At 46.4% G+C, this 26233-nt stretch overlaps 2 protein-coding genes across 3 annotated transcripts; both read left to right on the top strand.

The window, feature by feature from the left end:
* Nucleotides 1-1092: 1092 nt before the first annotated feature.
* On the top strand, nucleotides 1093-10133 carry LOC104981667 (glutathione S-transferase Mu 1-like). 2 transcript variants are annotated; one of them, XM_010830897.1, is made up of 8 exons: nucleotides 1093-1128; nucleotides 1403-1478; nucleotides 1921-1985; nucleotides 2560-2641; nucleotides 2741-2841; nucleotides 3500-3595; nucleotides 3684-3794; nucleotides 9621-10133. In XM_010830897.1, the coding sequence occupies exons 1-8, from the start codon at nucleotides 1093-1095 to the stop codon at nucleotides 9708-9710; spliced, it is 657 nt and encodes a 218-aa protein (XP_010829199.1). In that variant the 3' UTR covers nucleotides 9711-10133. The 2 variants fall into 2 exon arrangements, with proteins under 2 accessions (XP_010829199.1, XP_010829200.1); XM_010830898.1 differs by lacking the exon at nucleotides 3684-3794.
* A 2071-nt stretch (nucleotides 10134-12204) lies between these two features.
* Nucleotides 12205-22484, top strand: LOC104981668 (glutathione S-transferase Mu 1-like). Its single transcript, XM_010830899.1, has 8 exons — nucleotides 12205-12333; nucleotides 12639-12714; nucleotides 13121-13185; nucleotides 13488-13569; nucleotides 13668-13768; nucleotides 14501-14596; nucleotides 14684-14794; nucleotides 22206-22484. Exons 1-8 carry the CDS (start codon nucleotides 12298-12300, stop codon nucleotides 22293-22295), a joined length of 657 nt encoding a protein of 218 aa, XP_010829201.1. The 5' UTR covers nucleotides 12205-12297; the 3' UTR covers nucleotides 22296-22484.
* Nucleotides 22485-26233: the final 3749 nt, after the last annotated feature.

Genomic DNA, 26233 nt, shown 5'->3' with positions numbered 1-26233 from the left:
ACAGAGAGAATTCAAAGGACACTTGAACCATCCTCTCATACACAGAACTACACAGGGGTCAGGAGGCAGGATGAGGGCTGGAATCTGTGGACCTGGGCAGCTGAGGGTGTGCTGGGCCCACTCTGACCGCGGTCCTGTGCACCGTCCTTCAGGTTCCTGACTGCCACCCCTTCTGGCAACTCTCTGCTACAAGAGAGGAGACTGACTACTCCGAGGACAGCTCTTCCCCTTTCAGTCACATTCCTTCTGTGACCACCATTCTCCCCATCACTGTATCATGTGAGGGACATCTAGCTGGCAGTTAGGATATTTCTGGACTGCACTTTGATATCTTCTTTGCTGGCCTGGTTCTGGATTTAGATTCATAATCCAAACCATAAACCAGTTGGTTAATATACATTTGATCAGTTTCACTCTTAGAACAGCAGGGAAGGGCTGGGTCCTCCATAGGTCCGGAACAAAGGCACTGAGGCACGTTTTCTTGACCTGGGTGGTTCTTCCTATCCCAGTGATAGGCTTTTCTTTCAAGACTTGAGGCTGTTAGGGATCGTAACTGACTGAGGAGCTTTAGGATTGCCTGGAGTCCTGTTCTTCCTGTGAAAGGAGCCAATTAAACCCTCAATTTGAGGGGCACCTGCTCTTGGCCTAAACTTAGTGGACAGAGCTCCCCAGAGCTCGTGGGATATCTGAAGCCCAAGGGCAAAACTAAGCGGTTCCTGAGAGAGAAGGGAAGGCAGAAGAGCCTTGCTGCTGTTGATTCCGGTTTGTTTCCTGAGCGTGCCACCAACTCCACCGACTTAGCAGAGATCTGACTGGGATCAGGAACCAAGTGGGCCCGACCCGGGGGTTCTTGACATCCCAGAGCCCGCACCATGTCTCTGGAGACCCCTTGGCTCTGAGGCGGAAATAGGTCTCATTTTCGCTTGCCTAGGGTTGCATCTGGGAAAGGCCTCGAGGAGTTGGGGGCCGCGCTGGGGGTGGGGCCTAGAAGAGGGGCGGGTGCTTCCGGCCGCGCCTTCACCGCCGGGTCAGAGGATAAATTTCCAGCCCAGCCCCTGTGAAGTGTCTCCACTCAGCACGGAAACCAGCCCCATGACCATGATCCTGGGTTACTGGGACATCCGCGGAGTGAGCTGGGGTCACCAAGGCGGGAAAGATGGAGGCCGGCAGGGTAGGGAGGGTTGCGGGTGGGAAATGCTGTGCAATGGGGATTGATTTCACTAGAATATTCCTCTTCAGAGCTTGGTAGAGCCAAGCCCGAAGTCCTATTCCTCTGCCCTTTTTTCTCTAGCGGGGCTTGTGCGCGGGAGTGTGGGTGGGGGTTGGTGTTGAGGTTGTGGGAACACAGAAAGTCAGGAAATTAGGACCTGACATCTGCTCTCCCTCTGGCCATCTCTCTCAGTTGGCCCACGCCATCCGCCTGCTCCTGGAGTACACAGACTCAAACTATAAGGAAAAGAAGTACACGATGGGGGACGGTAATGGCATCCTTATCATGTCCTGACTTCTGCCCAACTCATGCTGGTTTGGTGCCAAGCATCCCGTGTTCTGACCCCTGTTGTTCACGTCTGTCGTCCTCCCCTCCAGCCCGCCCAGCTGGAGCAGGGACCTGCACCTTCCCGAACCCTTTAGGATGCAACTGGCCTCCAAGGAAGGATATGAGAGCCCACAGCTGGGTCCTGTATCAGCCATTGGCACAGGCTCCGCTTAGTGCTTACCTGAAGCCTTTGTAAGGATTACTCACCTAGTTTCAAGAAGTTTCTAAGTTGGTTTTTCCCCTCAAAGCTCCATGTGAGATTAGTGGTTCAGATTCCAGATCCACCAGTTCAGGGGGGTCTTGCCTCTACTCCTTGCTGGGTCCCCCTAGAAAGGAGGGTTGGATTCCTGGGAGGTTGTTTCACTGCATCTTCTTTTTCACAGCTCCTGATTATGACAGAAGCCAGTGGCTGAATGAAAAATCCAAGCTGGGCCTGGACTTCCCCAATGTAGGTGCAGGGACTGGGGTGCTGGGAGGGGGAGTGGACAGTGTCACCATCCATCTCCTTTCCTGGCTTAGAGGTTTCAGGAACAGGTGCCTTCTGCTCTGTCTCTCAGCTTCCTGGTTCTGTTTTCTGCCTTTCCATGATGCTCTGTGTCCCAACTCATCCCTTTGTTTTACAACATATCATTTAGTGTCTGCTGGAGAAGGAAATGGCCCCCACTCCAGTACTCTTGCCTGGAAAATCCCATGGATGGAGGAGCCTGGTAGGCTGCAGTCCATGGGGTCGCTAAGAGTCGGACATGACTGAGCGACTTCACTTTCACTTTTCATTTTCATGCATTGGAGAAGGAAATGGCCACCCACTCCAGTGTTCTTGCCTGGAGAATCCCAGGGATGGGGGAGCCTGGTGGGCTGTCATCTATGGGGTCGCTTAGAGTCGAACACGACTGAATCGACTTAGCAGCAGCAGCGTTTAGTGTCTGCAGTGGGCCAGGCTCTGTGAGTGCCAGATTTCATCTCTTCTCTAACGCAAGGGAGGAGATGCAGGTGGCCCAAGTGACCAGGCCCTGTTCTTCCAGCTGCCCTACTTAATTGATGGGACTCACAAGCTAACCCAGAGCAATGCCATCCTTCGCCACATCGCTCGCAAGCACAACATGTGTGAGTGGGCATGGGGTTGGGGGCAGGGGCACAGGTGGCCACGTCCTGTGCTGGACTGGGGTGGGATGCTGAGGGTGAGTCTCTGTTGTGTGGCCACAGGTGGGGAGACAGAGGAGGAGAACATTCGAGTGGACTTATTGGAGAACCAGGTTATGGATGTCCGCTTGCACATGGCCAGGATCTGCTACAGCCCTGACTTTGTGAGTCCTTTCACATTGGACTGGACAGGGTTTGAAATGCTGGACACAGTCCTCTACACTGGAGAATCTTAGGAAAGACTCCAGCTTCCTCTGGGTGGAAATTCAGTTCCTAGACAGGTGTTTACATTGTTAACCCAGTGTCTCCTCCTCGACATCTCTGGCATAAATACAGGTGCCTAGTAGGCAGCCCAGGGTCAGACTTTGTTCCTCTGCCTCTTGTCTTTCAGCCTCTCAGATTCTCTCCAACTGTCCAGAAACTGCTCAGGCGTCTACACCATTTCTCACTCCCAAACTGGAACGTAGGACTTTTTTCCTAGTCATTCTACTGTTTATTGGCCTGAGGTCTGAGGACCGAGCTCCGCCAGGTCTCACAGCACTGCTGGTCTGACCCAGGGCAGGTGTCTGGAGCTGAGTGGTGACATGTTCATGAACAGTGTGGTTTTGCCCGTTGTCTTCCCATCGCCTCTCGCAGATGGGAGGTGGTACCCATAGGAGTCTGATGAAGACATGTGGGTTGAATTGCAGCCTGGGCACTGCCCCAGGTGCAGTCAGGGGACATGGCTGCTCACCTGACAGCTGGGATCAGACACAAGCCTGGGAGGCCTGCTGTCTGCCAGGGAGTCTGTCTGAAGGCAGTGACAGCTGTTTTGTGTCTCAGGAGAAACTGAAACCTGGTTACTTGAAGGAAATTCCTGGAAGGATGAAGCTCTTCTCAGTTTTTCTGGGGAAGAGGTGTTGGTTTGCAGGGAACAAGGTAAGGGGGATGGCTTTTGGGGAGGGAGAGCTGTCATTTTTCCCCAGGTTGAGAGTTTGGTGCACATTCATGCTTTGTCTTCCTGCAGCTCACCTATGTGGATTTCCTGGCTTATGACATCCTTGATTTGCAACGCATATTTGAGCCCAGGTGCCTGGATGAATTCCCAAACCTCAAAGATTTCCTCACCCGTTTTGAGGTCATTCCCATGATCCCCCTAGTATTTATGTCTCTTCTCCCACCTTTTCCTGATGCTTTCCTGAGTGTATGCATGCTAAGTTGCTTCAGTCGTGTCCAACTCTTTGTGACCCTACAAACTGTAGCCTGCCAGGCTCCTCTGTCCATGGGATTATCCAGGCAAGAATACCGGAGTGGGTTGCTATGCCCTCCTTCAGGGGATCTTCCCAGTCCAAAGATTGAACCTGCATCTCTTTCATCTCCTGCATTGGTAGATGAGTTCTTTATCACTAGTGCCACCTGGGAAGCCTGGATGATTTCCTAGTTGGAACTACAATGAAGAATAGCATTTATGGAGAACTTGGTTTATGCCACAATCTCTGCTCAGCAATGACATATATTGTGTCAAATTTCATCTTTATAACATTACTACACGGTAGAAAAATTATCCTCTGCATTTTACAGATAAGGAGTCAACCTGAAAGGACAAGCAGTTTCTGCAGGTCACAGAACCAGAGCAGGCTGTGCTGGGCTCCCAGTCAGAGCGTCTGACTTCCATGGGCAGCATCAGTGGCTCCTCATTTCCTGTAGGAAAAAGAAACCTCAGGTCCCTTGCATGACTGTGTTGACAGCTCTGGAAAGTGTGGAGGAAGCAGAACCTTCAGGAAATGATGTGCAGCTGGCATTAGTAGAGTGAGACACAGTAGGATTGATATCAAAGACTAAAAAGACAGACAATATTTTCTCCTCATCTCCAAAGGGCTTTGCAGCAGTTGAGTCTCTGCCTGTTGTTCTGAGATTCTCAGAGCTGTAGTTGGTGGCTTCCCTGGTGACTCAGATGGTAAAAAATCTGCCTGCACTGTGGGAGACCCCAGTTGGATCCCTTAGTTGGGAAGATACCCTGGAGAAGGGAATGGCTACCCACTCCAGTATTCTTGCCTGGAGAATTCCATGGACAGAGGAGCCTGGGGGGGCTACAGTCTGTGGGGTCCCAAAGAGTCAGATATGACTGAGTGACTAACATAACATTTCTGCTAACATAATATAGATGTCCTGTACAAGGATTTTATCTTGACTTCTCATTTGGTGGGCACTTTTCCTTCCCTCCTCATCTCCCATCCTGTCTTCTTTCCCATTACTCCAGATTCTGTCTGAAAGATGGGTTAGTATTTTCATTTTAAGTCACATTCACTGATCTGATCCTCTCCCCTGTATGAGACACTGTGTCAGGCACAAGTGGGATACAGATGTCACACAGTCCTGGTGCCCTGCGTCTGGGGCTCAGTGCAGCTGGAGAACTATAGGAGGCCTGAGCTGTGTGGTGTGGGTGGAGCCACCTTAGAGCTGGAGGCGCACAGCCTGACCTCACCTCCCAGCTCATCATTCACCCAGCTGGAGAGCAACAGAGTCTGCTTTGTGACAGATATGGGAATTTGAAGCTGTTGTCCACTCGGTGTTTTGGCCTACAATCTGTTTCGTATTCCTACTCCCCATCATGAAATTTGCTTTCTCAGCTAGTTCTCATCAGCTCTGGTTCTGGTCCAAGGCTTGTCGCCTTGAGAATTTTGCAAGAGTTGGGGTGACTGCCCAGCAGGGAGGATGGGGACAGATGTGGCCTGCAGTGTGGCCTGTTGGGCCCTGGGCTGTGGGGCACAGGCAATCCTAGATCTTGGAGTCCTGGGAACTGTTGGGCACTGTCTGTCTTGGGAAGATGGTGCACAGGTACACTTGAGTGTTTCTGCCTGGCTGGCTGTAGCAGGACTGAGGATGAGGTAGGTTGAGGCCCAGTGAGAATGGGCTCAGGTCCCAGTCCAGGCAATTGGTCTGTCTTTTAAGTGGAAAAACTAGAGTCTGGCCTAGCCTAGTCTTATTGCTTCACCCCTCCTATCATGTTTCATTCATGTTTTCCTGAATAATTGGGTGAAATGTGGTCTCTTCTGCAAGTTGCTTGGGTACTTTCTGAACACTTTTGTTTTGCTAGGACCTATCTCTCTGTGGAAACCCTTGCAACTAGGAGCCTTTTCTGAGAAAGAGAATAATTTTGGAGAATGAGAAGAACAAATACTCTTATGACCAAGTGTCAATTGGAAAAAACCCTCACAACTTAAGGACAGTGTCGTTGTTCAGTTGCTCAGTTGTGTCTGGCTCTTTGCAATCCCATGAACTGCTACACACCAGGCCTCCCTGTCCTTCACCATCTCCTAGAATTTGCTCAAACTCATGTCCATTGAGTCAATGATGCCATCCAACCTTCTCATCCTCTGTTGCCCTGTTCTCTTGCCCTCAGTCTTTCCCAGCATCAGGGTCTTTTCCAATGAGTCAGTTCTTCCTATCAGGTGGCCAAAGTATTGGATCTTCAGCGTAAGCATCAGTCCTTCCAATGAATACTGCAGGTTGATTTCCTTTAGGATTGACTGGTTTGATCTCCTTGCAGGTCAAGGGACTCTCAAGAGTCTTCTCCAGCACCACAGTTCAAAAACATCAATTCTTTGGTGATGAGCCTTCTTTATGGTCCAACTCTCACATCCATATATGACTACTGGAAAAAACCATAGCTTTGACCAAACAGACCTTTGTTGGCAAAGTGATGTCTCTGTTTTTTAATATGCTGTCTAGGTTTATCATAGCTTTCTTTCCAAGGAGCAAGTGAAAGTGGAAGTCACTCAGTTGTGTCTGACTCTTTGTGACCCCATGGACTATAGCCTGCCAGGCTCCTTTGTCCATAAAATTATCTAGGCAAGAATACTGGAGTGGGTGGCCTTTCCCTTCTTCAGGGAATCTTCCCAACCCAGGAATGGAACCCAGGTCTCCCACATTGTGAATTCTTTACCATCTGAGCCACCAGAGAAGCCCTTCAAGGAGCAAACATCTTCTGATTTCATGGCTTCAGTCACCATATACAGTGATTTTGGAGCCCAGGAAAGTAAAATCTGTCACTGCTTCCACTTTTTCCCATTCTGTTTGCCATGAAGCAATGGAACTGGATGCCATCGTCTTATTTTTTTGAATGTTGAGTTTCAAGCCAGCTTTTTCACTCTCTTTTTCACCCTCATCAAGAGGCTCTTTAGTTCCTCTTCACTTTCTGCCATTAGAGTGGCATCATCTGCTTATCTGAGGTTGCTGATGTTTCTCCCGGCAATCTTGATTTCATCTTGTCATTCATCCAGGCCAGCATTTCTCATGATGTACTCTGCATGTAAGTTAAGTAAGCAGGCTGACAGTATGTAGTCTTGTCTTACTCCTCTCCCAATTTTGAATCAGTCTGTTGTTCCATCTAAGGTTCTAACTCTCCTACATACAGGTTTCTCAGGTGATAGATAAGTGGTCTGGTTTTGCCATTTCTTTAAGAATGTTCCACAGTTTGTTGTGATCCACACAGTCAATGAAGCAGAAGTGGATGTCTATCTGGACCCCCCTTGCTTTTTCCATGGTCCAACAAATGTTGGCAATTTGATCTCTGCCTTTGTCTAGACAGCTTTTACATCTGGAAGTTCTTGGTTCACGTACTATTGAAGCCTAGCATGAAGGATTTTGAGCATAACCTTGCTAGTATGTGAAATAAGTGCAATTGTACAGTAGTTTGAACATTCTTTGGCATTGTCCTATTTGGGGATTGGAATGAAAACTGACTTCTTCCAGTCTTGTGGCCACTGATTAGTTTCCCAAATTTATTGACATATTGAGTGCAGCACTTTAACAGCATCATCTTTTAGGATTTTCAGTAGCTCAGGTGGAAGTCTGTCACCTCCACTAGCTTTGTTTGTAGTAATGTTTTCTAAGGCCCGCTTGACTTCACACTCCAGGATGTCTGGCTCTAGGTGAGTAGCCACACCATTGTGGTTATCTGGGTCATTAAAACCTTTTTTGTGTAGTTCTTCAGTGTATTCTTGCCACCTCTTCTTAATCTCTTCTGCTTCTGTTATGTCCTTACTGTTTCTTTTATTGTACCCTTCCTTGCATGAAATGTTCCTTTGATCTCTCCAATTTTCTTGACAAGATCTCTAGTCTTTCCCATTCTTTCCCATTCTATTGTTTTCCTCTACTTTGCATTGTTCATTTAAGAAGGCCTTATCTCATTTAATAGGTCTTGCTATTCTCTAGAGCTCTGCAATCAGTTGAGTATATCCGTCCCTTTCTCCTTTGCCTTTCACTTCTCCTTTTTCCTCAGCTATTTGTAAAACCTCCTCAGACAACCACTTTGCCTCCTTGCATTTCTTTTTCTTTCAGATGATTTTGGTCATTGCCTCTTGTCCAATGTTATGAACCACCATCCATGTTCTTCAGGCACTCTGTCTACCAGACCTAATCTTTTGAATCTATTAATCACCTCCACTGTATAATTATCAGGGAGTGGATTTAGGTGCTACTCGAATGGCCTAGTCGTTTCCCCTACATTCTTCAATTTAAGCCTAAATTTTGCAATAAGGAGCTGATGGTCTGAGCCACAGTAAGCTCCAAGTTTTGTTTTTACTGACTGTGTAGAGCTTCTCCATCTTTGACTGCAAAGAACATAATCAGTCTGATTTTGGTATTGGCCATCTGGTGATGTCCTTGTGTAGAGTTGTCTCTTGGTTTGGTAGAAAAGGGTGTTTACTATGACCAGCTTGTTCTCTTGAGAAAACTCTGTTAGCCTTTGCCCTGCTTCATTTATGTACTCCAAGGTCTAACTTGCCTGTTATTCCAGGTATCTCTTGACTTCATAGTTTTCTATTCCAATTCCTGATGATGAAAAAAGACTGTTTTGTTTTGATGTTAGTTCTAGAAGGTGTTGTAGGTCTTCACAGAACTAATCAACTTCAGCTTCTTTGGCATCAGTGGTGGGGGCATAGATTTGGATTAGTGTGATATTGAATGGTTTGTCTTGGAAACGAACCAAAATCATTCTGTCGTTTTTGAGATTGCACCCAAGTACTGCATTTTGGAGTCTTGTTGACTATAAGGGCTATTCCATTTCTTCTAAAGGATTCTTCACCACAGTAGTAGATATAATGGTCATCTGAACTAAATTCTCCTTTTTCCATCCATTTTAGTTCACCGAGTCCTAAGATGATGTTTAATCTTGCCATCTCTTGCTTGACCACAACCAATTTACCTTGATTCATGGACCTATCATTCCTGGTTCCTATGCAGTATTATTCTTAAAAGCATCAGACTTTGCTCTTACTACCAGATACATCCAAAACTGAGCATTGTTTCTGCTTTGGCCCAGCCACTTCATTCTTTCTGGAGCTTATGTATCTTAACCATCTAGGGACCATGTATCCAAAACACAGAAAGTTTCATCTTGTTTTTTCCCATCCTGAATTCCCTTGTAGGCACTATTGGTGAGCAACTGCCCTGAGGGTCACTTAACTGTTTGTGTAAGTGGATGATGAGTGAACCTCCTTGTTTTCAGCCATGGGGAAGGGGGTGCAGCAGAGAGACTCAGAATGGAGAGGGAGACCGAGCAGGCTACATTCTAGCCATATTGCTTATGTGCGATGTGATCGTGAGGGAGGTGCTTATCTTCTGAGTGCCTCAGTTTCCCTTCTGATGAATGGTCTCAGTAGAACCCATCTTGCAGGGGAGTCGTATAGAGATTCTGAACCTATGTCATCATGTCTAGTGGATATGTAGCACCTAATACAGTATAGAGTCTCTGTATGTGGTGAGTCTGGATGTCAGATGAATTATAAGAAACTGGAAGAGTTAACTTCCCAGAGCTGGGGACCCCAGAAGACTATCTTTTGCCCCAACATTTGACTCCCACATGGAAGGGCTGTACCCCAGGTCCCAAACTTGGGGAGAGGTGCCTGGGTTCCAGTGGGGCAGCAGACCTGAGGCCTGGTGTTCTTTTTCCCACCCTCAGGGCCTGAAGAAGATCTCTGCCTACATGAAGTCCAGCCGCTTCCTCCCAGGCCCTCTGTTCCTGAAGCTTGCCGTGTGGGGCAACAAGTAGTGCCCACAACCAGGAGATGGGCGTGAGGAGCCAGTGCCTTGGAGACCAGGTGGACCTTCCTGCCCGCAGAACCATCTGTCTTCTTCTTTTTCCTTCTGTTCACTCTAGATGGCTTCTTGGCCCCCTTATCCCCCTCCCACACCCCTTTCCATCCCTACTTTAAAGATTTCAGTTTCCCACTATTTTTGAGCAAAGTTCCTCCCCACCCCACATGATCCCTTCTGCATTAAAGCCACCCAGACTATCCCTCCCTTCCATGATTACTTCTGCTGTGAGCAGCCCAGCCAGGCCCCTGGCCCACAGGGCTCTGCTCTGAGCTCCCAGTGCTGCCCTGAAGACCAGACCTGGCCTGGTGTGCAGTCCATGCTTCCCAGTGTGATTCCTGCCCAGCCTGTCTGATGCCCAATAAAGCCTTAATCACACCTGCTGTGTCTTATCTTATTGTCTCGGGGCTTCCTGGAGTCATGACTGACTGTGTTGGGTGTGTGTGGGTGTCTATTTCCCCCTCTTGTCCACTGCAGGGCTCCATGGATGGGTATGGGTGTGTGGGGTGGGGGTGGGGGGGGTAGACTGTTGGGATGAGTAGGTTATATGATTGCTTGTTCATTTCTATCTACACTTCATGTACCTCTGTTCCTTAGCATCAGATCTCTGCAGAAGGGGGAGCCCTTCTATGTCTGGTTCCCTCTTTAATTCAACATTCATGGGATACCTCCTGTCAGCTTGCAGTATTGCAAAATGTGGTCTCTTCTTTATGTTGCCTGACCACTTTCTGAGCCCTTTTGTTTTGCTAGGCATTCATCCCTCTGCGGGCAAACCCTGTGAACTAGGAGCATTTTCTGTGTCATGGTTCAGGGGGCTCTCGGGTGCCGGGGAAGGAGTCTGAATAGTCTGCTGATGGTGTGGGATCCTGGTGGATTTGCTTCTGCCACCCTTTCCTGGAAGCTTACCCTGCTTTAGATACCCTTCATCTGTGTTCTTACAACATGCATGTGTGCATGCATGTGTGCTAAGTTGCTTCAGTTGTGTCCATCTGTTTGCAACCCTATGGATCTAGCCTGCCAGGATTCTTTGTCCATGGGATTCTCCAGGCAAGGATTCTGGAGTGGGTTGCTATTCCCTTCTCCAGGGGATCTTCCCGACGCTGGGATCAAACCTGAGTCTCCTGTGCCCCCTGCCTTGACAGGTGGATTCATTACCACTGAGCCACCTGGGAAGCTCTATTTTTAAATACTTTTTTGTAGTATACAAACTTTGTGTATTAACTTACAAAATTTATTTGTTTTTTAAAGTTCCTCTCATTAATTACCTATATCCACTACTTTGTAATAGCCTTTCAACAAGGAAAAGAAACCACAGTCCAACCTATGTCCTACTCTCCTAATTTTGAAATAAACTTCTGCCTGCAAAGAGGAAAGTTGGCAGGTAGGACATTATTCTTGTGCAGATTATACCTCAGATCACAGATCATAGAGTGACATCAAAAGACACTGAGCCCTCACACTACTGTATATAAGATGGATTCCCAGTAAGGATGTACTGTGCAGTGCAGGGAACTCTACTCAATATTCTGTGATAATCTATATGAGAAGAGGGTCTGATAAAGGGTGAACATCTGTATATGTATAACTGAATCACTTTGTGGTACACCTGAAACTAACACACCATTGTAAATCAACTATACTTCAATATAATTTTTTGAAAGACACAAATCACTCTCTTAAAATCACATTGGGTCAGGAGGCAGGATGAGGGCTGTAATCTGTGGATCTAGGCAGCTGAGGGTGTGTGGGGCCACTCTGACTCTGGTCCTGTGTGGAGTTGTATAGGCTGTCACCCCTCTATGGACCCCCGCCCGAGCCACACACTCAGAGGAATGGTCGCCCCTGGGTCACTTTCCCACCACACTCCCCATCACTGTCTCATCAATGTGAGAGACATGGAGCTGTCTGTCAGGACATCTCTAGAGCTGCACCTGGGTACCCTCTCTGCTGTGTGTGGATCTGGATTTAGATTCACAAGTGAGGCCATAAACTACTTGATTAATTTATGTTGTATCTTTATTTTTAGGCACATGATGAGGGATGGGTCCTACACAGTCCCTGAAAGGAGCAGAGGGAAACCACATTTCCTTTCTCTGCCTCCTCACCTCTTTCTATCGCACCGATGGTCTGTTCTGTAAGACCGCAGCTATCATGGGTTATATTAATAAGTCATGGGGGAGCGTTAGGACTGCCTGGGGTTCTTATCTTCCTGTAACACGGGCCGATTTAATGTTATAATTCAGGCTTGTTTCCCGAGGGCACTGGCAACTCCACCGGTTAGCTGACGTCTCCCTGGGGTCGGAAACCAGGAGAGCCAGACCTCGGCGGCCTTTGATCTCTAGGTGCCCAGAGATTGGCTTCCAAAGAAATCTGCTGAGACAGAGTAGACCCTGCTCTGCCGGCCGGAGGCTGAGTCAGGGGCTGGGCTGGGGGCGGGGCCGAGAAGAGGGGCGGGTGCTTCCGGGCCCGCTTTCTCCCGGATTCAAAAGTTTCAAGCCCAAGTGCACTGGAGCTTCTCCTTTCTGAGCGTCATAACCTGCACCATGCCCATGATCCTGGGTTACTGGGACATCCGCGGGGTGAGCTGGGGTCCCCCAGGGCGGGCAAGGTGGAGGCGGGTAGGGAAATGCTGCGCCCCCCTGGGAAAATGCTGCAAGGCTGAGGCCGGTTCAAACCAGAAACTTCCACAGGACTTGCTACAGCGGAGCCCCTCTCCCCTCACCCCGATCATCTTCTCTGGTTGTTGGCATGTGTGTGTGTGTGGCGTGGGTGGGCTGGTGCAGGTGATGGTGCTGAGGGAGTTGGAGGTGTGGAAGTGACCTGGAACAGTGAGAGTTTTGCAGTCAAGACTGACGTCTGCCCTCTGTCCCACCGTCTCTCCCAGCTGGCCCATGCCATCCGCCTTCTCCTGGAGTACACAGACACAAACTATGAGGAGAGACAGTACTCGGTAGGAGATGGTAATGAAATCCTTCTTCTATTCTAACTTCTGCTCAACTCGTATTGATTTGTTGCCAAGCAACCCATGTTCTGCCTTGTTGCTCCCATCCCTCAAACTCCACCAGCTGGACTAGGGACCTGCCCCTTCCCAAACCCTTTGAGGGTGCAGCTGTCCTCCAAAGCAGGACATGAGAGCCCCTTGGGCTCTGCTTAGTGCTTGCATTAGCTCTCTGTAAGCCTCATCTCAGGTAGGTTTCAAATCTTTCTATGTGTGCTTTCCTCCAAAGCTCCATGTGAGATTAGAATTCAGTTCAGAGTCCATATCCACCAGTTCAGGGGGTCTTGCCTCTGATTCCTTGGTCGGTCCCCCCGGGAAGGAGGGTTGGATTCCTGGGAGGTTGTTTCACTGCATCTTCTTTTTCTCAGCTCCCGACTATGACAGAAGCCAGTGGCTGAATGAAAAATTCAAGCTGGGTCTGGACTTCCCCAATGTAGGTGCAGGGGCTGGGGTGCTGGGAGGGGGAGTGGACAGTGTCTCCATCCATCTCCTTTCCTGGCTTAGAGGTTTCAGGAACAGGTGCCTTCTGCTCCGTCTCTCAGCTTCCTGGTTCTCTCCCTTGCCCTTCCATGATACTCTGTCCCAGCTCATCCCTCCATTTTGCAGCATATTATTTAGTGCCCACCACAGTATTTAGGCTCTGTGAATGCCAGGTTTCATCTCTGCGCTTTGGTCAATGGAGGGAGTACAGGGGAGTCTGGTGGCCCAAATAACCAGACCCTGTTGTTCTTCCAGCTGCCCTACTTAATTGATGGGACTCACAAGCTCACCCAGAGCAACGCCATCCTTCGGTACATTGCTCGCAAGCACAACATGTGTGAGTGGGTCTGGGGTTGGGGGCAGGGGCGCAGGTCGTCATGCCCTGGGTTGGGCTGGAGGGGATACTGAGGTTGAGTCTCTGTTGTGTGGCCACAGGTGGGGAGACAGAGGAGGAGATGATTCGTGTGGACATTCTGGAGAACCAGGTTATGGATGTCCGCTTTGCCATGGCCAGGATCTGCTACAGCCCTGACTTTGTGAGTCCTCTCTCTTGGGGGGACAGGGTGTGAGACGCTTGTCATGATCTCATCTACTGGTCTTTTAGATTTTTACTTCCTTAGAGCTACTTATCCACCAAGACATTTTCTTGGAAACTCTGATTCAGTTCCCACCAATCTTAAGAAGAGTCCAGCTTCTCCTGGATGGAAATTCACTTCCTAGACAGGATATTTTCCTCCTTACCCCAGCACCTCCTCTCCACATCTAAGGCCTAAACACATGTGTCCAGTGGGCAGCCCAGGGTCAGACTTTATTCCTTTCCTTCCTTCCTTTCAGCTCCCAATTCTTTCCAACTGTCCAGGCATCCAGACCATTCTGTCTCCCACACTGGAACAAAGGACTTCTTTCGTAGTTATTTTAGTGTTGATCAGCCTGAGGTCTGAGGACCAAGCTCCGCCAGGTCTCACAGCACTGCTGGTCTGACCCAGGGCAGGTGTCTGGAGCTGAGTGGTGACAGGTCCGGGAACAGTGCGTTTTGCCCTTTGCCTTCCCACAGTCTCACAGATGGGAGATGGTTCCCATAGGAGTCTAGTGAACACAGGTGGGTTGAATTGGCCCTGGACCCTGACTCACGTACAGTCAAGGGACATGACTGCTCACCTGATGGCTGGGATCAGACACAGCCCTGGGAGGACTGCTCTCTGCCGGGAGGACTGCTCTGTGCCGGGAAGTCTGTGTGTGAGGGTGGTGACAGCTGTTTTGTGTCTCAGGAGAAACTGAAGCCTGGTTTCTTGAAGGAGATCCCTGAAAAAATCAAGCTGTTCTCAGAGTTTCTGGGGAAGAGGCCTTGGTTTGCAGGGGACAAGGTGAGTTGGACGGCTTTGGGGGCAGGATAACTGTCATTTTCCCCAGGTTCAGAGTTCAGTCCGCATTCATGCTTTGTCTTCCTGCAGCTCACCTATGTGGATTTCCTGGTTTACGATGTCCTTGACATGCACCGCATATTTGAGCCCAAGTGCCTGGACGCATTCCCAAACCTGAAAGACTTCATTTCTCGTTTTGAGGTGATTCTCCTGAACCCCTTGTATTTACGTCTTTCTTCTCTCCCTTATTCTCCCTGATTTCCTAGTTAGAACTACAGTGAAGACTAGCGTTTATGGAGAATTTTGTTTACCAGAATCTCTCCTCAGTTACTGACGTGTATTGTGTCACATTTAACCTTTATAACATTCTTACATGTGGAACAATTATCCTCTCCATTTTACAGATAAGGAATTAAGCTGAAAGGATAAGTAATTTCTGATGGTCACACAACCAGTACAGGCTGTGCTGGTCTCCTTGTCATACTGTCTGGCTTCTATGGGCAGCAGTCAGTGGCTGTCCATCTCCTGTACTGAAATGAAAAGCTCAGGTCCTTTTATTGTCTGGGTTCACAGTTCTGGAAAATGTGTAGGAAGCAGAATATTCAGGAGATGGTATGCAGCTGGCATTAGTAGAATGAGACACAGTAGGAATGATATCAAGTTCTAAAAACACAGACAATATATTCTCCTGATCTCCAAAGGGCTCTGCAGCAATTGAGCCTCCACCTGTTGTTCTGAGATTCTCAGGGCTGTAGTTGGTGCTGGGATTTGGGTGCATACAGAGGTGTCCTGTGCAAGGATTTTATCTTGACACCTCTTATGGTGGGCAGTTCCTTTACTCCTCATCTCCAGTCCCTTTTTCCTTCATGTTAACTCCAGATTCCATCTCAGAGATGCAATAGTACATTCATTTTAAGTCACATTCTCTGATCTGATCCTCTCCCCTGTATGAGACACTGTGTCAGGCACAAGTGGGATACAGAAGTCATGCAGTCCTGGCACCCAGTCTCTTGGGCTCAGTGCAGCTGGAGAACTATAGGAACCTTGAGCTGTGTGGTGTGGGTGGAGCCACCTTGGTTCTGGAGGAGCACAGCCTGAACTCACCTCTCAGCTCATCATTCACCCAGCTGGAGAGCAACAGAGTCTGCTTTGTGACAGATATGGGAATTTGAAGCTGTTGTCCACTCGGTGTTTTGGCCTACAATCTGTTTCGTATTCCTACTCCCCATCATGAAATTTGCTTTCTCAGCTAGTTCTCATCAGCTCTGGTTTTGGTCCAAGGCTTGTTGCCTTGAGAATTTTGCAAGAGCTGGGGTGACTGCCCAGCAGGCAGGATGGGGACAGACGTGGCCTGCGGTGTGGCCTGTTGGGCCCTGGGCTGTAGGGCACAGGCAGCCCTAGATCTTGGAGTCCTGGGAGCTCTTGGGCACTGTCTGTCTTGGGAAAATGGTGCACAGGTACACCTGAGTGTCTCACTGTCTGGTTGGCTCTGGCAGGACTGAGGATGTAGGTTGGGGCCAAGTGAGAGTGGACTCAGGTCCCATGCCAGGCAGTTGGTCTGTGTCTTTTAAGTGGAATAATTAGAGTCTGGCCTGAGCTAGGCTTACTGCTCCACACCCTCCTATCATGTCTGATCCATGTTTTGCTGAGTAATAGGGTGAAATGTGGTCTCTTCTTTATGTTGCCTGGCCACTTTCTGAGCCCTTTTGCTTTGCTAGGCCTTCATCCCTCTGTGGGCAAACCCTGTGAACTAGGAGCCTTTTCTGAGGAAGAGATTATTTTTTGCTTGATGAGAGGAACAAATACTCCTATGAAGAGATGTCAATGGAGAAACATTTGACACCACTTAAGAACAGTGAGTTTTGACTTTACTTGGAGACCTTCAATTTTGTTTGGAACCCAGGAGACAGCTTCCCATAGAGCTCTGAAGATGTAGGGTAGGAGACAGTAGGTATATGAATTTTTGGCTGGGATATACATATAGTCAAGCATGCATCTTGGTAAAAGATTAATGCTAATTATTGAAAAACAAACATCTCAAGTTAATGATCTTAGTGCTTTTCTCTGTGTGGGAAGATGGGTAAATCTGGAGTCATGAAAATTCTTTTTTTGAGATGCATCCTAACTCTCTGGGGCCCCCCTGTCTAAAACACAGAATGTTTCATCCTGGTTTTCTTCATCCTGAAATCTCAGGGTGGATTGTCTGTGGTTGACTGCAGTAGATTGAAGCATACCCCTTTCTATACCAGTTAGGAGGGAATATCTTCAGGCTTTTTGCTGTTCATGGAAACGATATAAGATTTGCATTCAGTCTTTTATTTTCATAAACTTTAAAAAGTTATTGATTTATTTTTGGCTGGGCTGGGTCTTCGTTGCTGGGCCTGGGCTTTCTCTTGTGGCAGGGAGCTCTGTTACTTTCTAGTCACGGTGCTCTGGCTTCTAATGCAGTGGCTTTTCTTGTTGCAGAGCACCAGATTCCAGGCACTTGAGGTTCAGTACTTGTGGCTCTCAGGCTGTAGAGCATAGGCTCAGTTGCCCCTTGGCATGTGAAATCTTCCCAGACCAGGGATTGTACCCACGTCCCCTGATTTGGCAGGCAGATTCTCAACCACCGGACCACCAGGGAAGTCCTTCATTCTTGACAAATCCTTTAAAAGGCTGTAAATTAGATTTTGCGTGAAGGAGCCTTTCCAGTTGTTTGAATTTAAAAACACCTCTTTTCTGTTATTTTTTCCCTTTGGTGTTAGATTCTACCTTATTAAGTTAATCAGGCTTAGTCTCAGGTCATTGTGTGCTATATTTACATATCTGACGTGAAGAGATTTTTTAAAATACAGAATTTTTTTGGCTACCTTGGTGTTAGTTGTGTCGTGTGGGGTCTTCCACTGTGGTGCTCAGGCTGCTTCTGCATGTGCTGCGTGGGCTCCAGAGCACATGGGCTCTGTGGTGTGCGGGCATAGTTGCCCCGGGGCATATGGGATCTTAGTTCCTTGACCAGGAATTGAACTGCCTTCACTGCACTGGAAGGCAGATTCCTAACAACTGGACCACCAGGGAAGTCCCCTGATTTGTGGAGATTTGCAAGACACAGTTGCTTTCAATTCCCTGAAGAACTGGGCTGCTACCTAAATGATATCAAAAGATTGATTTGACCAACTACCTTTTTTTTTAAATTTTGTTTTTTTATATCAGTAGGAAAATTTCCAACTAAACTGGAAATCAAAAGATCTATTCTAGAACTTTAGGGATCAGTGTATTGTGTCTTCAAATGTTTGCAGAAGGCCCTCTTTCTGAGTGCACAAGTCAAACTCAGACCAGTTTACCCTTGGTCAAAAACAAAACCAACCAACCAAACAAAACCCCCAAACCAAACTCCAGTATTGCTTTTATTAGGCCCTGAATATTAGATTGTAATTTTAACCTTATGGTGTGTGGGCTCAGGTAACCCTGTTGGTTTCCTCTGTTATATTTAATTAACATTGCCTGAGAGGCAGATTATATGCGGTGTCTTATGCCAGGCAGGGGAGCATTCCCCAGTGAGACATGTTTGTATATCCCCACAGTATAATCCGGTAAAAGAGATATAACCATCTTACATAAAGCCTTGTTCAAATATACCACTTTTTAGTATGTTACTGAGTCCAAGTTTAGTCTGCTTGCTGCACAACAGGCCAATCATCTGAGAGACAAGGTACAGACTGAGAAGATGGCAGACTAATGTCTCAAAATAACCATCTTATCAGGGTCTGGATGCCAGGTTCTTTTATAGAACAGAAATGGGGGAGGTGAGGAAGTAAAGTAAAAAGGTCATTAATCTTGCAAATATCTCCTGGAATTGCCAGCCTTGGGGAGGGGATATATTAATTTTTTCCTTCCTGTAGCCATCCACAGGTGGACAGGTCCTGAATAAGGGCACTTTGGTTTAACATTCAGGCAGAGGGGCAGGTTCCCCAGGCCAGGCCATTATGTATGGAGGGTATCCTTTTAGTGAACAAAAGCAATGGGAAACAAAGTTTAAAGTAAAAGAAACAGATCTAGACTTCTCTGTTGGTACAATGGATAAGAATCTGCCTGTCAATGCAGGGGACATGGGTTCAATCCTTGTTCTGGGAAGATTCCACATGATGCAGTGCAACTAAACCTGCACCACAACTAATGAGCCTGGCTCTAGGGCCTGAAAGCCACAGCTACTAGTCTATGTGCTGCAACTACCTACTGAAGCCCATGCACCTGGAGTCTGTGCACCACCACAAGAGAAGCTACTGCAATGAGAAGACTGCATCATAATGAAGAGTAGCCCTCACTGGCTGGAACTAGGGAAAGCCCAGGCTCATAATGAAGACCCAGTGCAGCCAAAAAAAAAAGATACAAATCTTAAAAAAAAAAAAAGAAACAGATCCAACATTGAGGCAGATTTGTTCTTCCCCATAACAAATAAACTTTCATCTCAATTCTATCAACTATTAATATTTTACCTTTAACCATAGCCCTTGTAAGGATCCTGTTAACAAGTCTTGGTCTTATAAGGAGTCCCAGAAACTTTCCCTTTTATTCCCTGGCCATTTTACCCAGTTCTGTCCCCAGTGAGGGGTTGAGCCAAGGGACCCAGGCTTTTTTTTCCATCTTTATTGGATTGTTTGGCATATTGCCCTGAGCAATTGCTGGTGAATTTTTCTACTTTCTTGCCTTTAAAATTTTCCTACACTGGGGTAAATAGAGTGGATTTGTTGGGTCTCTAACATTTAAGGGGACTGATAAAGGGTCTTTTTGGCCCATCCAAAACATCTTTTTTGGTAGTGCTGGATCAAAATCTTTAATTTCATGCCATCAAAGTCTGTTTCAGTTATCATACCTCTTAATAGCCATCTAAATATTTTCATCCTATTGGAACCAGTCCCTTTAAAATTTCTACTTTGTAGGAAGAGCTCACTTGACTTTCCCTTCAGCTTTTAACTATTCCCTTGTTAATTAACCTAATTAACTTTAGTTATTCTTTTGTTTTTATTAGCATCTGTAAGATCCATTGAGGGGAAGCTGAGACCATAAATAAAGCTCTAGGAACAATTTTTGTTGGTTGGTTGATGGGTTTGAAACTAAGGAAGTTCTTAAGGTTAGCCACCATTATGTATCTGTGTATCCACCCTTTAGTTTGATTTTTCCATAGGGACCAGCTAAACAACTGTTTTCAATGAGAGATCTCTAAAAATTTACCAATTTAGTAGGTTTCCCAGTTTAAAGGATCCATTATTAGAATTCTTAGTTATAATTCAAACCAATAAGAGGCAAGAGGAATGCCCATAAGAGAGTGCAAAGGATGCAGCCTTCTCAAGAACCAGGAAGTTTACTCACAAATATAGTCTAAGAAAGGAAAGGCCTTTGTTGTACAGGGAGACACAAGGAGGGTTGAAACAACAAAGACCCTTTATGAAGTGGGACCTCTAATGACACATTGAGCTAATGCTAGCATAGCTGGACAAAAAGACTCTTAGAATCACAGTCTGTGCAACTTGCTGCCAGCCATACACCGTATGTGTACCTTCACGATCAGAGAGACTAAGCTTTCAAAGTGCACTGGAAGATGCCTAAGAAGATGAGGTAGAACTTTTATGTCTCAAAGCTACAGGGAGATGATGCAAGTTCTTCCTAGAAGGACTTTTGTTTCCTTAAGGTCAGAATTTGAAAACAAAACTTTTTTTGGCCAAAGTAATCCCAATTTTACCAGGCCTTCTAAATCATTCAGGCTGTTTGATTTTAAAACCCATTCCTCTAGCTGTGTACACAAAAACCCCCTAATTTTGAGTGTCAAAGAACCCTTTTTTGACCATTTTTAGGATGAGATCTCCTTTGGTATAGTTTCCCCAATTAAGTAAGTATTTGCAAGTGTAAACTCCATATGTAATGTACCTGAACCTGCCTGTAGTGTCAGTCTCAGGTTGGCAATCTGTCACCCCTCTTTCTTTTGTTTATAAAGCTTTGTTTCCCATTTCACAGTATGTTTGTCAGGGTAAATTTCTTTTGATAAGTGTGTCTGGTGGGCCCTTCTGCTACTTGTGAGCTTAACTCTGCTCGTTGTCACCCTGTAGTCATTTCAGGTCTTTGATATGTCTCAGACAGTCTGAAAACACCGTGGGCATTGGGAACACAGGTTGGCCAAACCTTTTGTGTGTGTCCCTGGATGAGGAAGTTTCTTTAAAAAGTGGGATTCCCTATAGGATTGCTGTGTGGTATGAGGACTTGCCTCCACCACTCCTGCAAGTTTTCTCAATTGCCTGAAAAAGCCTTGCTTGGCCAGGAGGAGCTCTGTCCCTTATCTATGGAGCTAAGAGATCTCATGTGGTATCTACACTATATTCTGGCCAACTCTGGTAAATTAGTCAATCCAAGGAAGGACACCAACCAGTCCCTGACCTACGCACCCAACCTGAACCTTCCCACCCAACCTGAACCTTCCCAGTGTCTCAGCTGGGTACTTTCTCAGTATCTCTAAAATGAGATGACAGGAAGCTTTTTCATGTACCACTAAAGAAAACTCAGGATTGTCAACCAAGATGGTAAATCTGAGATCATGAGAGATTCACCTAAATTCATATGATCACGTACAGAGGTGGACCGGCACAAGGGGCCTTGCTGGTACCAAGGCTCCAGCTCCTTGTAAGGTTCCAATACCAGTAAGAAGTCTCATCTGAACTCCTTTGTGGTCACTATAACTGTCCACTGGAAACAAAGCCCACACAATGTAAGAGCATGAGTTTCCCTTTTATTTGGAGACCTGTATGCTAGGAGACACCCTCTCAGATATCTCAGATATTTCTGGGAAACTGCTTTCAGGAGGTGGAGGAGGAGGTCTGGGAAATAGGAGTAATCAATTATACATCTTGGTAAAGATTACTGCTAATTACCAAAAGCTAGGGATCTCAAGTTACTGATTTTAGTGCTTTACTCTGGGTAGAAAACTATACAAACCTAGGTTGATTAGAGTGCTTCTTTAGATGCATTGTAACTCTCTAGGGACTGTGTATCCAAAACAGAGAATGTTTCATCTGTTTTTTCCCATCCTGAATTCCCCTACGGGCACACTGTTGGTGGGCAACTGCCAGGACTGGTCACTTAACTGTTTGTATAAGTGGATGATGAGTGAGTCTCCTTGTTTTGTTTTGTTTTTTTTTTCAGCTGTGAGGAAGTGGGTGCAGCAGAGAGACCTCAGAATTGAGAGGGAGAGCGAGCAGGCTGCATTCTAGCCATATTACTTATGTGCAGTGTGAGCACGAGGGAGGTGCTTATCCTCTGTGTGCCTCAGTCTCCCATCTGATAAATGGTCTCAGTAGAACCCATCTTGCAGGGAAGTCATTTAGGGATTCTGAACCTATGTCGTCATCTCCAGCAACAAGCCCTGGGTGGAGTCTCCAAATGTCCTGTTTTATCAAGATATCACTTGAATTACAGATAATTGAAAGAGTTAACTTTCCAGAGTTGGGGACACCAGGAGGATGGTATTTTGTCCCAATATTTGACTCCACACGGAAGGGCTATATCTAGGTTCCAAACTTAGGGAGACCTGCATGAACTGTAGTGGGGCAGCAGACCTGAAGCCTGACCTTTTTCCCACCCTCAGGGCCTGAAGAAGATCTCTGCCTACATGAAGTCCAGCCGCTTCCTCCCAGGCCCTCTGTTCCTGAAGCTTGCTGTGTGGGGCAACAAGTAGTGCCCGCAACCAGGAGATGGGCGTGAGGAGCCAGTGCCTTGGAGACCAAGTGGACCTTCCTGCCCGCGGAACCATCTGTCTTTTTCATTCTCCTTCTGTTCACTCTAGATGCTTCCTTGGCCCCCTTATCTCCCTCCCACCCCCTCTTTCCAGCCATCCTTTATTTCAGTTTCCCACTTTTTTTCTTTTTTTTTTAAGCAAAGGTCCTCCCCCACCCCACATTATCCCTCCTGCACTAAAGCCACCCAGACTATCCTTCCCTTCCATGGTTGCTTCTGCTGTGAGGAGCCCAGCCAGATCCCTGGCCCATGGAGCTTTGTTCTGAGCTACCAATATTGCCCTGAAGACCAGACCTGGCCTGGTGTGAAGTCTGTGCTTCCCAGTGTGGTTCCTGCCCAGCCTGTCTGATCCCCAGTAAAGCTTTATCACACCTGCTGTGTCTTGTCTTATTCCCTCCTGGCTTCCTGGAGTCATGACCAACTATGTTGGGTGTGTGGTGGTGTCCATTTTCCCTTCTGTTGTGCTCTGCAGGGCCGCATGGATGGGCGTGTGGTGGGAAGTCGGGCACAGGTGGGATTATACTATTGCTTGTTCATTTCTATCTCCACTTCATGCACCTCTGTTTCTTAGCATGAGGTGTCTACAGAGGCCAGGCCCTTCTGTGCCTGGTTTCCTCTTTAATTCAGCATTCATGGGCTGCCTCCTTTCAGCTTGTAGTATGTGTAGCTGTGTCATGGTTCAGGGGGCTCTTGGGTGCTGGGGACATCTGAGTAGTCTACTGATGGTGTGGGATCCTGATGGATTCACTTCTGTCACCTTCTCCTGGAAGTTTTCTCTGCTTTAGATACTCTTCATCTGTGTTCTTACAACATATATCAATAACATTTGCTTCCAGTGTATTATAATCATTGTTTAACTTGTTCTTTCTCTAACTTGGTCATAAAGACATTGAGGAGAGAATCCATTTCTTATTTGACTTTATATCTCACATCTATTATACTACCTTGCACACAGTAAATGTTCAATAACGGTTGGAAACGTGAAAGAAGTATCTCTAGTTAAAACCCTGGGAAACTCTACAGCCATTTTATAGATTTAGGGCTCTGCATATAGGTACCTAGCTTCCAGGTGGTACTAGTGGTAAAGAACCCACCTGCCAATGCAGGAGATGTAAGAGATGCAGGGTTCGATCCTTGGGTTGGGATGATCTGCTGGAGGAGGGCATGGCAACCCACTTCAGTATCTTTGCCTGGAGAATCTCATGAACAGAGGAGCCTAACAGGCTACAGTCCATGGGGTCGCAAAGAGTCAGACTCAACTGAAGCGACTCAGTACTATATAGTTTCTTGAGCCACTTAAGATAAAGAATCAACATCAGAAGATTTGAAATCTATAGGTCTAGGGGAAAGCCATTCAATTCAGTTCAGTTCAGTTGCTCAGTCGTGTCCAACTCTTTGCGATCTGTGAATTGCAGCACGCCAGGCTTCCCTGTCCATCACCAACTCCCGGAGTTCACCCAAACTCACGTCCATCGAGTCAGTGATGCCATCCAGCCATCTCATCCTCTGTCGTCCCCCTTTCCTCCTGCCCCCAATCCCTCCCAGCATCAGGGTCTTTTCCAATGAGTCAACTCTTCGCATGAGGTGGCCAAAGTATTGGAGTTTCAGCTTTAGCATCATTCCTTCCAAAGAACAAGGACTGATCTCCTTTAGAATGGATTGGTTGGATCTCCTTGCAGTCCAAGGGACTCTCAAGAGTCATTTTATCTCTGGTTCCTCTGCCTTTTCTAAAACCAGCTTGAACATCTGGAAGTTCACAGTTCATGTATTGGTGAAGCCTGGCTTGGAGAATTTTGAGCATTACTTTACTAGCGTGTGAGATGAGTGCAATTGTGCAGTGGTTTGAGCATTCTTTGGCATTGCCTTTCTTTGGGATTGGAATGAGAACTGACCTTTTCCAGTCCTGTGCCACTGCTGAGTTTTCCAGATTTGCTGGCATATTGAGTGCAGCACTTTCACAGCATCATCTTCCAGGATTTGAAATAGCTCAACTGAAATTCCATCATTTCCACTAGCTTTGTTCATAGTGATGCTTTTTAAGGCCCACTTGACTTCACATTCCAGGATGTCTGGCTCACTCTAGGTGAGTGATCACACCATCGTGATTATCTGGATCATGAAGATCTTTTTTGTGCAGTTCTTCTGTGTGTTCTTGCCACCTCTTCTTAATATCTTCTGCTTCTGTTAAGTCTAGCCATTAGGTCTCCCTAACTTAAGCATTTAGTGGGCTGTAGCTGGCCCTTGGATAACTTGACCTGAAATGAGCAGAGCTAGTGTGTGGACCAAAGTGTAGCCACTCTGTGCGGTCATGAGGGAGAATGCCATTTGAGGTAAAGTGTAGGCCTCATCAGATAACAATATGATTGGCAGATCCTTCAAAGAGTGGCTGGATGGTGAAGTTGGGCTTGTTATAGCACAGCCTCAAGTCTTGACTTGGCCTCAAGTCATAGCCCTCAGGTGCTTTGGAGAAGAGTCTTGTTGGGTATTTGTCTGGATGGTCATTTCTTGCAGTTATTAAGCAAAAAATATTAAGCAAAAGTAGGAATAATGTGAAGTAAAAACGATTTTTTAAATAAATAAATGATTATTTAAAAAAGTAAAACTGCTAACATAAAAAAGTCCAGTAAACTAATAGTTAATGAAACTTTAAGTCAGTAAATATTTTTGATTTTGCAAGCCATATGTTCTCCATCATCACAGTTGTTCACCTTTATTATTGTAGTGTGAAAGCAGCCATGGGACATACATAAATGAATGGATGGGGCTGTATTTCAACAGAACTTCAAAAACAGGTGAACTTATTTCTCTGACTCTGGATTTATATGCTCAAATTGAAAGGGCATAGCTAGTGTGGGCAGAGAAGGCAATGGCACCCCACTCCAGTACTCTTGCCTGGAAAATCCCATGGATGGAGGAGCCTGGCAGGCTGCAGTCCATGGGGTTGCTAAGAGTTGGACACGACTGTTCGACTTCACTTTGACTTTTCACTTGCATGCATTGGAGAAGGAAATGGCAACCCACTCCAGTGTTCTTGCCTGGAGAATCCCAGGGATGGGGGAGCCTGGTGGGCTGTCGTCTATGGGGTCGCACAGACTCGGACATGACTGAAGCGACTTAGCAGCAGCAGCAGCAGCAGCAGCTAGTGTAGGAGGGAGGGTTAAGAGAGAGGGGACATATGTATACCTATGGCTGATTCATGTTGATTATATGACAGAAATCAACACAATATTATAAAGAAATTATCCTCCACATAAATAATAAATAACTATCTTAAAACTTAAATTTTAGACTCAGACGTAAGAGATGACCATCAAAAAAACCTAAAGAACAAAATAACTCAGTCCTTTTTAAAAAAAGTGAGGCAATATGTGATAATGAAGACAGTTGCAAATCACATATGAACACATTTGTTTAAATGTGAAATATTTCTTCTTAATAGCATTTCTTGTCTTCCATACTTTTCATCTTAAACATGGTTCCTTTTGTAAATTATTGCAATCCTAGTTTGCATTTTGTTATTCAAAATGTTATAAACAAGTGGAAAATTTTTGTCTCATATATAATTTGTCAGTATCTTGTCTGTCAGGAAGCATTTAACAGGAGGCTTCCTGTGTGCTGTTTTGGATCTGTCATGAATCCTCTGTCCCTTATTAATTCCTGAATATTCAGGAATTAAGTGGAGCAGCAAGCTACTCCCGGGGGCTGAAGTATGCATGCATTTACATACAGTGATAAGCAACTATTTACGAACCTCTTCCTTTTTATGAACCATACTGTAAAAGTGATATTTACAACCCTCTCTCTTTCATATGGATGACCTCATGTTTCCTTGATAACTTGTAAGTTTTGATTTTATCTCTGCTGAAAATAGCTGCCTTG

This window comes from Bison bison, unplaced genomic scaffold (assembly GCF_000754665.1).
Source record: "Bison bison bison isolate TAMUID 2011002044 unplaced genomic scaffold, Bison_UMD1.0 scf7180017864519, whole genome shotgun sequence".
In the NCBI taxonomy this organism is placed as follows: Eukaryota; Metazoa; Chordata; class Mammalia; order Artiodactyla; family Bovidae; genus Bison; species Bison bison.
Note: the sequence above shows the minus strand (reverse complement) of the source record. Positions and strands in the feature narration are given on the sequence as shown.